A 12,856-nucleotide genomic window follows, 5' to 3' on the forward strand; every position below is an offset into this window, starting at 1 on the left:
TACATACACAATGCTGGAAGAATTCAGCAGGTCAGGCAGCATCTGTGAGAAAATAGTAGCCAACGTTTCCGGGCCGAGACCCTTCATCAGGAATGGGGGGGGGGGGGGGGGGTGGGGAAGAGAGGGCCGAAGCCCAGTAATAGAGATGGGAAGGGCTAGAGGCGCCATGTGGAAAACCAATCAGAGGAAGGATAAAGGGAGGAGGGGATAAGCATGAAAGAACTGTAGAGATAAAGGAGCAGAAAGTTGAAAGGAGAGAGGGGCAGAGAGGGACCTAGGATGGGGGGAGGGGGAGGGAATTACCGGAAAATGGAGAATTCAATGTTCATACCACTAGGCTGGAGGCTACCCAGACGGTAGATGAGGTGTTGCTCCTCCAACCTGAGTTAGGCCTCATCATGGCAGTAGAGGAGGCCATGTATGGACATATCTAGATGGGAACGAAAGGCAGAGTTGAAGTGGGTGGCAACTGGGAGGTCCTGTCTATTGTGGCGGACGGAGCAGAGGCGCTCGACGAAGTGGTCCTCCAATCTGTGTCAGGTCTCGCCGATGTATTTTTAAACGGCTGGCCCCATTATGTCCCCTGGCATGCAACTCTCCCACTATTGGAAAAATATCACGATCAATTCTACTCAAGCTTTATGAACATCTCATATGCTTGAATAAAGTCATTTTTCATTTTTCTAAACTTCTAAGAACACAAACACAAACTGTTAACCCTTGCTTAATAGGACAGCCAGGTTGGTGAATTTTTGGACTACCCCCAACACTATTTTATCCATTTTTAGGTAAGAAGACCACGATTGTTTGCAGTATTCCAAGTGTGGCCTCAGAAACACCCTGTACCACTTCAACAAAAACTCTCTATTTTAAGGTCCAAGCCCTTTACAATAGAGACTAACATGGTATTTGCCTTCCTAGTAACATTGCATCTACCCATCTACCAGCTAATATTTTGTGATTAACCCCTCTGAATTTCACTCATTTGCAATCTCTCTTTAGACTCCAGGAATTGATTACCTCCAGATCCACAAATGCAGTTGAAGCTAATGGACTGATTTGCTATGGTCATAGGCATCACTGGGCACATGAAGGTCAAATTCAGGAATGAAGTATTTTGTAGGCCGGTATCTTTATAGCCCAAAATATGTAAATTGTTAATTTCTTTTAACTGCAGTTTCAGGACTTCAGCACAATCCTTACGTCCATAAATGAGTTACAGCAGCACATCTAGACCATATTCATGGCAACAAGTAAATCTAAGGAAGGCTAAGCCAGAACTGTCATATGTTATTCACAGACCTCAATTACACTGTCTCTATGTGTTTGCGCTTACTAATGGGGTTAAGGCTCATCTTGCAGATCATCCTCTCAACCTTCCCAACTTGACCCCATTTAAATCATTCAGGAGCATTTGTTCCTCAGCTACCACTTTTCCCTTTCAGCTGAGTAATGTGTCACATGAATAAGGTAATAAATGGCTCACTGTTTGCATTTGCCATCTTTATTGCCGAACATGTGTTTCATATATTAACTGAACCCATTCCTTCTCTCCTTACAATGAACTGTAGCACTGCATTCAGTTATTTCAGCAAAACCAGCTCTACACCTTATACATCTGGGCATAATTATCTGAGTCGAGAAGGGGTTTAGGCAAGGTCTTTCTGCACAAAAAATGTTACAAAAATGCCTTAAGCATATTACACCGTAGGATAGGACAATGCAAATGTATTACTTCTGAATGAAAACCAGCTGGGGATACTCTTCATTCATCATAATTCCAGTCTGTAGTGTACAGTCACAATATAAAAAAATGACAACAAGGTAGGTTCAACAGCTTAGCCAACACCTCCACAAGTCAAAGGCTTCACAGTCAGTAGCTGCAACCTGCTAACAGTAAAAAAAAGATTTTAATGGACTTCAAAAACAAAAAAAAAACTTTCAGATACTGAAGACCTGAAAGAAAAACACAAAATGCTGGAAATGCGCTATAGATCAGGAGGGATTTGCATGGAGAAAAACAGAATTAAAGTTTCAGGTCGACATCCTTTCAGCACAATGAATGTTCTGATGAAGGATCATCAATTTGTTTCTCCCGCAACAATTGCTGCTCGATTTGCTGAGTATTTTCAGCATTTCAGTTTTTATTTCTATATTGTAGTTTTATGCATTATAGGCCAACACAAGGTATAACGGCATGGTAGCACTGGGCGCTTTGATAGCATAGTGGTTAGTGTGATGTTATTACAGCTTGTGGTATCGGAGTTCAATTCCAGTGCTGTTCTGTAAGGAGTCTCTGTATGTCCACCCTTGGAATGCATGGGTTTTCCGCATGTGCTCCGGATTCCTCCCACAGTCCGAAGACGTAGTGTGTAGGTTAATTGCTCTTTGTAAATTGTCCTGTGATTAGGTTAGGTTTAATCAGGGCTGCCAGGTGTTGCTGGGATAGCAGGGCTTGAAGGGCTGAAAGGGCCTTCTCCACACCGTATTGCTAAATAAAGAAATAAAAATAAATAAAAGTGCTTCAGTATCTTCCAATTTTGAAAACCTCCATTTTAGTCTTCATAGAAAATTGTGCCCATTATTTTTCAAGAGCAAAGCCTCTCTTAGAACACAAGAAAGTTAAATAATAGTGTTTTAAGTTCCCTGATAAAGTAGTGAAAGGTCAGTATTGCAAAGAAAACATTCTTTTCAAATCCACTCCAATATTTACAAACTGAGTGTACATTTATGACTAGTGTGATCAAGAAATAGCAAGCTTATGGTGTTTCATACAGGATATGAAAATTAAAACAGATTCAAATAATGAAGTTCACATAATCCATTACAAATCTCCTTGAGCCAATTTCACTTGGCAGCTAACGTATCCAGACTTCCAGCCTCTGCAGTAAATTCCACAGGCTCCTCGTTCAAGTGTAGAATGAACTGTCTCATTGGATAGTTTTGCATTAAATATCCAATTGAATAAACCCTGTCTAATATGACAGTACAAAACTTGAAAATGATGACGCATCTGCAGGTCAGAACATTACTTGGTACAAGTATGGAAGAGCATTTTCAAATTATTTGTCATGCTTTACATGATAAAAAGGTTATCTAAATTTCTACTATAGATACATTATTCTTAACTTGTAATTTTCATAAATTATGACATTTACAATGAAAGGTATTCTGCACTAGTTTCATCCATTTACAGAATTATTTGTAACCAAGTGGAACGAGAAAGAAGATGACTTCTTTTGAGGACTCCAAACCAGGTACAATACCTTCCATCATCCCCATGCCTTCTGGAGGAATGCAATGGCCCGCGTGGCTTATCGCCCAGACGGGATACTTCTGCATCAGGATCTTGTGCAAAATTTGCATGAAGTGTTTATAGTAGCATACAATTCCTGGATTCCCTGTGAAAATACACAAGAGACAACAGGCTTATTAGAAAAAAAAATGTCATAATGAAAGGGAATCACCTATTACTCAGTTTTGGCATTATAAACCATGCTTTGCGGGAGAACTTGATGACTATGAAAGTTGAGTATTCTGCTGCAAACCAGAAAAATATAAGATATATAATTTTGAAATAAGTAACAGCATATGTATCTTGAACTCTACATTCAAAACAACTGAATTCAAAAGTCTAAAATATGGAAAGAATATCCTTTAATCTGAATGATCATAATTCATAAGATTAATAGCACTGAATCACAGAATTGTTACTGACAGAAAGATCCCATCAAATCTATTCTGGCTCCATCAATACGGTTTTTCACCTCCTTCCCAATAGTGCTGCAAATTATTCTCCATCCAGTGCCCAAATAATTTCCTTTACAAGGCATTGACTGATTCCATTTCCACCACCTCCACAGTGAATTCCAGATCCTAACTGCTTTCTAAGCAAAACAAAGTTATGTAATCTCTCTTGCATTCAAATACACCTAATATATGATGATCATAATAACAACTATTTCTTATTTACTGGATTTTAAATATATAGATATATAGCACATTTTTGAAAAAACATCTTGGACCTTATTTTGTATTTCCATAAAATTGAAGTAACTAAAGCAACTCTGGGATCAGCTTGGTTTATACTTGTACTTAGAGATTCATCTCTAAATGTCAATTAGCTATTGCAGCAAGACCCACAAGCTTCACGTTAAAATCGCATCACCTCAGGAGGAGAAAAAAATATCAAAATTACTTAGATCATCTCACAATCACCAAACGGGTTGGGTGTCAGTTAGGTTTTTACACAGGATGGGAAAAACTGACTGCAGCACTGAAATGGATTAAGAACAGTGTTGAACAAACTTAGTTACAATGCAGTTTATCCAGTTAAACAGGAGATTTGTTGTAGGTTTCCACAACTACTATTCAGTGACCAGAACTTCACACAACCTGAGACCTAGGTATCAGAGACTTAAATGCATGTTTGAAAGAATCTTTTCCTCACTCAAAGCAGATCCTTAGATGCTACTGCTTACAGAATTGCCTGTTTCCTATTCTTGAAGAGATGCCACAATAAGTTATTGTCTATTTAATCAAAGTGCCAAATGCAATATACTATATTAAACTTAAGTATCCTCAGTTTTGGGCCTCAGATTAGTGTGTACAAGATAGATAAACTACTATGGTGCTGGAGTCCTTTCAACTAGAAGTTTGGGTTGCAGGTTGAGGTGAAATGGGGATTAGTTAGGGGGATAATGCTTTCAGCTAAAATTCCTAAAGGTTAGTTGTCTGTTTGCTTCTGGGATTAAAGACAATTTCTGGACTTAAATACAGGTTGCAAAGGAAATAAAAAAAATGTTACTATGATTGAGTGGTACAAAGTTGAGTTTATCATCATATGCATCAGTGCATGTATGTAAAGGTGCAATGAAAAACCTCCAGCAACATCACAGAGTGCATCATATAGGTAGCCTTCATAAGAAAAAAAACATAAATAGGTCATTTGAGATATTAATTTTTTTACACATCAAACCCAACATATTTACTTTTGACCTGAACTGACTCTCTATTGAAAAATCCCTTAACTTTTAAATAAATGTCCTTCTGTTGAAGTACAACTATGGATACCTTCAAAAGGCAGTGCCTCAAGAAGGTGACATCCATCATTAACGAAGCTCACCATCTGGGACACACATTCATCTCATTACTACCATAAGGCTGAGAGTCCAACTCAACATCTTAAAAATAGCTTCTTCCCCTCTGCTATCGATTTCCAAAAGATCCATGAACACTACCTCACTATTCCATGTTACCACTATGATATTGTTTACTGATAGTAATTTTTTATGCCTGTACCACTGCAACAAAACAACAAATTTCACAACATGCCAGGAATAAAAAATCTGATCCCTGACTTCCCCCTCCTCTCTCTCTTACCACTCCTTTCTTTATTCTATAAACTTTTCTCCAGCTATACGTACTGTATAACCTTCTTGGAAATAAATCTTCCCCACATTCTGTTCTCCTATGCAACACTCACATTGGTATCCATGCTTCCTTCAAGTTAGGGTATACCCATTGAAGCTTACATTTTTGTAGAAATGTAAGCATCAGAGAAAGTTTCATGACAATGCTTATCGCGTTGAAGGTATCATTTAATTCAAGAACCAAACAGGTATGACTGCTGATCTAGTTCTTCTAGCATTCTTACATGAATGAAGCTGCTTGAGTTTAAAGGGTAAAATGGATGTGGGCATTTGGTTTTGTTGTTTGACAATTCAAAACAAACTGGCAGACTCCCTTTATTAAGTGCAAAGTTACTCATGGAAATCCAAAAGATATTACATGAAAAACAATGAGAACTAGAATGGTTGTGCTTTAAGTGTGATTAGATGGGGTAGTGAAAGTTTTATATTTTATCTCAGAACTAAGTCTGATATTAATAAAGATTTCTTGAATAGGGTGTAAACAGATATTCATCTTGCAGTGATTAAGATCCACAGATGTGAGTTATGACGGCCATGACACAACTTGTCATACATTTTACATATATCCCGATTTGTCCTTTCTTCAATTATTATCCAGCATCTATTTAACCTTCTTTATCAATTACCAACAAAAATTCCTGGCACACAAGTTTCATGAACGTACAGGAAATGTGTTTAGGTAACATGAGCACAATGTATAGCAAATAACATTAACATGCTCACGCCTCCAAATCAACTGCTCCACGGAGATTATAGTTGCAGGTGTTTGTCCTGTTGTTATATGTAATTTGGGGATGGGTGGAGATCACATTCAGAGAACAGTTTTGATGGATCTCACAAGTCTGCAAGGTTAGTTAGAAATATGCATATGTGTAGATTTGTTTAATTGTTTGGCTCCAACATAAGAACAGAGCAATGGTGAGAGATCAAATTACTTTCTATTATTCTATTCTTTCTATTATTCACTGCATGATGATAGCAAACGGCCTTAATCATAGTAGTGAATCAAAATTCCATTTTATTTGACTTTGCTTAAAACTTAAGTTCAATTTAATTTTCATTTTCTCATGTGTTGACGTGGAGCAGCTTATCAATTTGCATTTACTTATAGTCCCCAAATAAAACAGTTGTTTAAAACTTAAGGCATTTTGGGGTACACTAAATGAGAATCAATGCCAAATCTGTGGTCACAAATAAAAATTTGCAATGGAACACTGCTGCTTTAAGGAATCATTATTATAGTGTGCTCCAATTTTAAAACATTAAAACTTGACATGCATGTTTCTAAGATGGCAGCCACTGAACCATTTTGACCTGCTATGGGTTTTCATGTGAAACATCCACATCAAGCAGTTACCATGGAGAAAGTGGTTAATTAGATTTCTATAATTAAGCAATTTGTAATTGTTATTAAGTAAGTAGGGAGTGGGGGAATGAAACCTGCATTAGGGTGAATTGCAACAGGAAGTACCTGGCCCAATGGGACTTCACAGAATGTTGGTGCAAATACTTCAAAACTGATACAAAATGCACAAAAAAAATCAACATAAATGTGTCTAATTTCTGAACAAATATGCTGTTTATGCAATAATTTCATCCAAATTAATGCCAAGAAAACAATTTATTTAAATTTTTGTAAAGCTAACTAACATTAAATAAAAGAAGCACATGTGAGGGTGAATGGTTCTTTGAAAGAAAAATTCACAAGTTACAGTTGTGACCAACTATTATGGTCACCTAGAAGCTTTGTTTAAACCCAGTTAAATGGTAAATTGCTGTAAAGCTGGCTGCCAATAAAATATGTGTGGTATCATAGTCACCATGGATAAAAGATTTTAAAATATGATTTAATAAATTACGCAGTACAATATTTTTAATTGATGCTAATTTGTATGTTACTGACAAACGGACATAAATCTCTCTCCCTCCCTCCCTCCCTCTCTTATCATGCTGCTGACCCGTAATGATTCAGTTGGGATATATTTTAGCTTAAAATATTCATTTCACTTTTTTTTAATAAAGAAGGATAATGGATTTTATACTTCTGAATAACTGCCAAGTCAAATTCCACATAAAACCTTAGAGAACACTGAGCAGTAAATACAACATAGAGGTTAAAAATACAAACCTTATTATAATTGAACTCACAAGTTGGGGGAATAAAAGATCTCTGTAAAGCCCACATTGATCTAATCCTAATCTGCAGTCTCTGCTGTGATCTGAGGTACTGGGACATTGCCACCTGTCTCTCTCTCTCTATGCTAAGGGTGAGGTGGGGTAATGGAAGTAAATGTAATTCTTCAGAAGTAAGCATGTACAGATATCAGTAGAAAAATCATAACTAAAAAAGAAAAATACCACAGATACTGTAACTCAGAAATAAAACTAAACAAAAAAGAAAAATAATCAGTGAATCAGGCTGCATTTTGAGACTTAAACAGAAATGATGCTCCAATAAACTTTCACATAAAATATTGATGCCCTAGTTATTAAAACCATTTTCCTCTCTTATCCTGATTATCAAACTTGAAGAGATATAGTGGGCAACTGGTTTGTATGATCATCAATAAATATTGTTAGACAACATAAACAGAAGTGGGTCTTGTTTCTGTCTGTCACAGCTGCTTACTAATCCAGGATGATACTGGATTGCAATGATAATTGTCAGCCTTTTCTTCATTCCAGCATTTCTTAAATTCACCAACAAAATCTCATGGAAAAAAAAAGACAATGCTTGAAATACTGAGTAGATCAAGCAACTACAGGTTAATAAGCCATTCATTAGACTCAAAAAAACTTAGAAAGAAAACAAGTTTAATGTTGCAGAATCAGCGAGAAAGGGTGTAAAGAATCAAAGAGAAAGTCTGTGAAAGGATGAATTCAAACAGAGATGGAGTAACACATGGCAAGGGTAAAGGCTGAAAGAGTATGAGAAAGTCCAATGAAAAACAAAAGGAGACGTAGCACTAATGGTACAGTAGTTAGTGATGTGACTGCATACCTCCAGTGATGTGGGTTCAAAAGTGGCCTTGGGCGCTGCCTGTTTACAGATTGCAATGAATTCCACCCTCTGGCTAGAGAAATTCCTTCTCATCTCTGTTTTATAGGAACATTCTTTTACTCTGAGGCAATGCCTTCTTGTCCTAGACTCTCCCCCTACAGGAAACAAACTTTCCATGTCCACTCTATCGAGGTCCACTGCTCCCTCTAAGCTACATAGGTGCAATGTCCCTGTACTTATAGTCTTTGTTGCTGCGAAGCTGGAATGTTCCTTCACATAATACTAATATAATTTTGAAGTTATGTTCAAATAATTTTGAAATTATGCAAATACAATTTTGAAATCTGTTAATATAATTGTGAAATATCTGTAATTAATTGTCTTAATGAATAAATGTACTAAATGATAAACACATAGCCTTTACTTTGAAACGTTTTAGTGCATCGACATTTTTACTTTGTCAGTTTTTCAAGTTACAACACTGTTAAAAAAACAGTGCATACAATGTTTAGCATGTCCTTAGTTAAAAAAAAGAAAAACTAGTATTAGCTAATGTCACAGAATGTGATGTTGTGTTATTTAGACCACTAAACAAAGGAAGTTGGCTGACAAGTTGATATCCAATCAGCAACTATTGCCTGAAGATCTTGATTAATCCACAATATTGAGTAGCATTAACTGTCCTTAACAAGACCATAAAACCATAAGACAAAGGAGCAGATGCAGGCCATTCAGCCCATTGAGTCTGCTCTGCCATTCCATCAAGGAGCATTATCTCCTTGCTTTTATATTCTATTGAAAGAAATGCCAACATTGCATTTGCCTTCCTTACCACAGACTTAACCTGTAAATTAACCTTCTGGGAGTCTTGCACGAGGACTCTTAAGTCCCTCTGCACCTCTGAAGTTCGAACCTTCTCCCCATTTGGATAATACTGCACACTATTGTTCCTTTTACCAAAATACATTATCATACCACTTGTTTTTGCCCATTCTTCCAATCTAAGTCCTACTGCAATCGTATCGCTTCTTTAGCACTACCTACCCCTTCACCTATCTTCATATCATCCGCAAACTTTGCCACAAAGCCATCAATTCCATTATCCAAATCACTGACAAACAATGCGAAAAGTAGCAGTCTCAATATTGACCCTTGTGGGACACTACTGGCAGCCAACCCAGCGAACCAGAAAAGGGCCCCTTTATTCCCACTCGCTGTCTCCTGCCTGTCAGCCATTTCTCTATCCATGGCAGCATCTTTCCTGTAACACCATAGGACTTTATCTTATTAAGAAGCCTCATGTGTGGCACCTTATCAAATGTCTTCTGATTTGGAATCATTATAATTTCCTTTAGAAAAGCTGTTTGAATACAATTGAAGTACTGCAGTATGCAAAAGCAAAAATTATGGTCACAGTATCATGGCGATACTGCTTATTGGTGTGAAAGATCTGTTTACATCTATAAGTTCTGATGGCAATACTGTGCCTATTATTTGATATTTTCAATGTATGTGTAATCATAGATGATAGATTTCCTGAATTAAATGGATGGCAAGCTTTTGACCCTTCTGCTGTTGCAAATACAACTAATATTGAATTTGGCAAAGAGAATGTTGTACAATTGAGAAAAAAATACTCAGCTACTATTATGAACTATGACGAAAGTGTTGCCTCAAAAATATCGTAGTAATACTGAGATTTTAAATTTGTCATTTCTGTGAAAGTTAAGACTGGTTCAATTAAGATGTTCACTTATATGTTGAACTACAAGCTTAGAAATGAAGAACTTGAAGAACTGTTAACTCACGTCAACATCGTTGGAACATTTCAAGTTTCTAGTGCTGACTGAGAATGTAGATTCAATCTTATGAATTCAATCAAATGTAAATCCAGAAAAAGACTAGGTGGAAAATTTCAACATTGATTAACATTGCCTTTAAACTCTGCTCCCTAACCACAATGATGCAATTCTGCTCTCCAGTGACAGCCTGACCTCGGATCTTGCCAAATCTCATCATCATTAATATTGTTCAATTAATCTTTACCTCACCTTAGCTCTCGTCCTTTAAGATAATTCCTCCCTTATAACCTACAAAATGCCAGTCAATGCCAATTTATGTAAAAATCCCACCGCTTTCTGTGGCTTGATTACATTCCTATGAAGTGCCTTGGAATATCTTAGTTAATTAAAGACGCTATATTAATACACGTTGCTGCTATTAAGAAGGGAAGTGAGACAAATAAAAAAAAGCTTGTTGGAATGGGGTGACAATGGCAAGTCTAGTCAATCTAAATATATTTGGCTTGAGGGTGTAAAAGATAATGGATAGAAATCACATAGAGATCAGACCAGGTCAGATTCTTCAGCAATAAAATTGTAGAAATTAGTCAATTCCTAACAACATCCTATAAGTGGACAGAATTATTCCATTCAAGATTTTCCTAGATGTGCTACCTCTGGGTTGCTAACCTGATACCATAATCAATAGAGTATCAGAAGGACAATTCCAAATTTTAACTTGTCTCACATATGCATTCATTTATTGTTTAGTCATTTAGTCGAGTCCAAATCTTCATGACTTCATGGACCAGAGGGTCCATACAGTTTTCATAGCAAGATATGCCCTTTCTTCTGCACAGACACTGCTGCTGCCCAGCTTGGGACCAGGCTGGGTTTGATCTCAGGATCATCTGCCTTGAAGTCCAGTGCTGATGCCTCTACACCAGTTCCAACATTTCAGGCTTACTTTTTTGTAAGATCTTTTTCATTTATGTGCCTCTGCCTCAGGGAATACCAGATATCTTGAGTATACCATTTATTCTGTTCCATTCGATTTGCCAAGAATAAAATAAAAATAAATATACACAAGTATGACTTCTTCAACAAAAAAATTAAGTCACCATTATAAGACAGCTTCCCTTGTGGCAAATGTAAACATTGCTGGTAAACTAATCAAATGACTACAAACAGAAGGAATTTAGCTCTAAGTATTTCACCTACTACCAAAGTGCTGAAAATAAACATTCAAGAGAAACACTATGAACATTATTTTGACACCCTGCTTGGTTCCTGTACCCAAGGCGGCGACTTCATCTGAATATAACAACTACAGGACCAATTACCCTCATATCTTATGTAATAAAGACGCTGGAGAGTCTGGTCCTGACTTACCTTGGACTGCAATCGAGATCTTCATTGGACCCTCTAATGTTTGCCTACCGACCTCATGTGCGAGTGGATAATGCCATCATTTACCTGTTGCAGAGGGCTCACTCTCACCTGAACGATTTTCTTTTTTTTGATTTCTCAAATACAATCCAGCCATTTCTTTTAAGTGAGAAGCTATAAAGGATGGGTGTAGACAAATCCGCTATCTCCTGGATTACTGACTACTTAGACCCCAGTTAGTACGGCTGGGTAGTTCTCTGTCTGAGATGGTGGTGACTGGCATTGCACTCCTGTCTTCCTTTCTGTTCAGACTGCACAACTCGGACTTTCAGTACAAATCTGAGTCTTGTCACTTACAGAAGTTCTCTGATGACTCTGTGGTGGTTGAGGGGTGTATCAGATCAGAGATGGGCAGGAGTTGGGGTTCAGAGTTCAGGTGGACAAGTTTGTGGAGTGGTGTGGGAGGAATTATCTGCTCCTGAATGCGGCTAAAACCAGGGAAATGGTGATTGATATTGGGAGGAAGAGGACGGTAACAAGTCCTGTATACATTCTGGGAGAAGAATTTGCAGTGGTGGAGGAGTACAAATACTTGGAAGTTCACCTTGACAACAGACTTAACTGGAAAACTAACTCCAAGGCTGTTTACAAGAAGGAAAAGAGCAGACTCTATTTCCCAAGGAAGCTGAGATCCTTCAATGTGTGCAGCAGGATGTTGGAGATGTTTTACCAGTTCGTTGTGGCAAGTGTAGTTCTCTTTATGACTTTATGCTGGGGAGTAGCCTTGGTGCTGGTGATGGAAAAAGACTAAATAAACTCATCATAAAGGCTGGATCTGTCCCTGGCTACAACCTGAACTCTTTTGAGTTAGTGGTGAAGAGGAGGTCACTACACAAACTGTTATCCATTATGGACAATCTGGCACATCATCTCCATGACCTACTGAACAGGCAGTGGAGCACATTTTTGAACAGGCTCATTCAGCTCCGCTGTCACAAGGAACGTTACAGAAAATTTTTCCTACTGAATGCAATAAGCATATACAACAGTTCATCTCTGTGGAACAGGAGAACACACATCATAGTACAACAATCTCTGTTTTATTATTTTGTACATTATTATTGCACAGTATTGCACATTGGTAAATTATTATTGTATATATTATTATTCTGGACTTTATTATTAGTTAATATAATTATATTTATTATTATTATTGTATTGGCTACATATAGCATTTCAGATTTATGATCTTC

At 37.3% G+C, this 12,856-nt stretch overlaps 1 protein-coding gene across 8 annotated transcripts in view; it reads right to left on the bottom strand.

Moving 5' to 3' along the window:
* ldah (lipid droplet associated hydrolase) overlaps nt 1-12,856 on the bottom strand; it is a 316,978-nt gene that overhangs the window by 177,287 nt on the left and 126,835 nt on the right. For 7 of the 8 annotated variants that reach the window (XM_059981798.1, XM_059981804.1, XM_059981797.1 and 4 more), the window contains one exon: nt 3,267-3,401. The exons of the other annotated variant lie outside the window; for it this stretch is intronic. In XM_059981798.1, coding sequence (XP_059837781.1) covers nt 3,267-3,401 — 135 coding nt within the window. The remainder of the gene's footprint in view (nt 1-3,266; nt 3,402-12,856) is intronic. 8 annotated transcript variants of the gene reach the window in all.

The sequence above is a fragment of the Hypanus sabinus genome, chromosome 10, assembly GCF_030144855.1.
Source record: "Hypanus sabinus isolate sHypSab1 chromosome 10, sHypSab1.hap1, whole genome shotgun sequence".
NCBI classification, from domain to species: domain Eukaryota; kingdom Metazoa; phylum Chordata; class Chondrichthyes; order Myliobatiformes; family Dasyatidae; genus Hypanus; species Hypanus sabinus.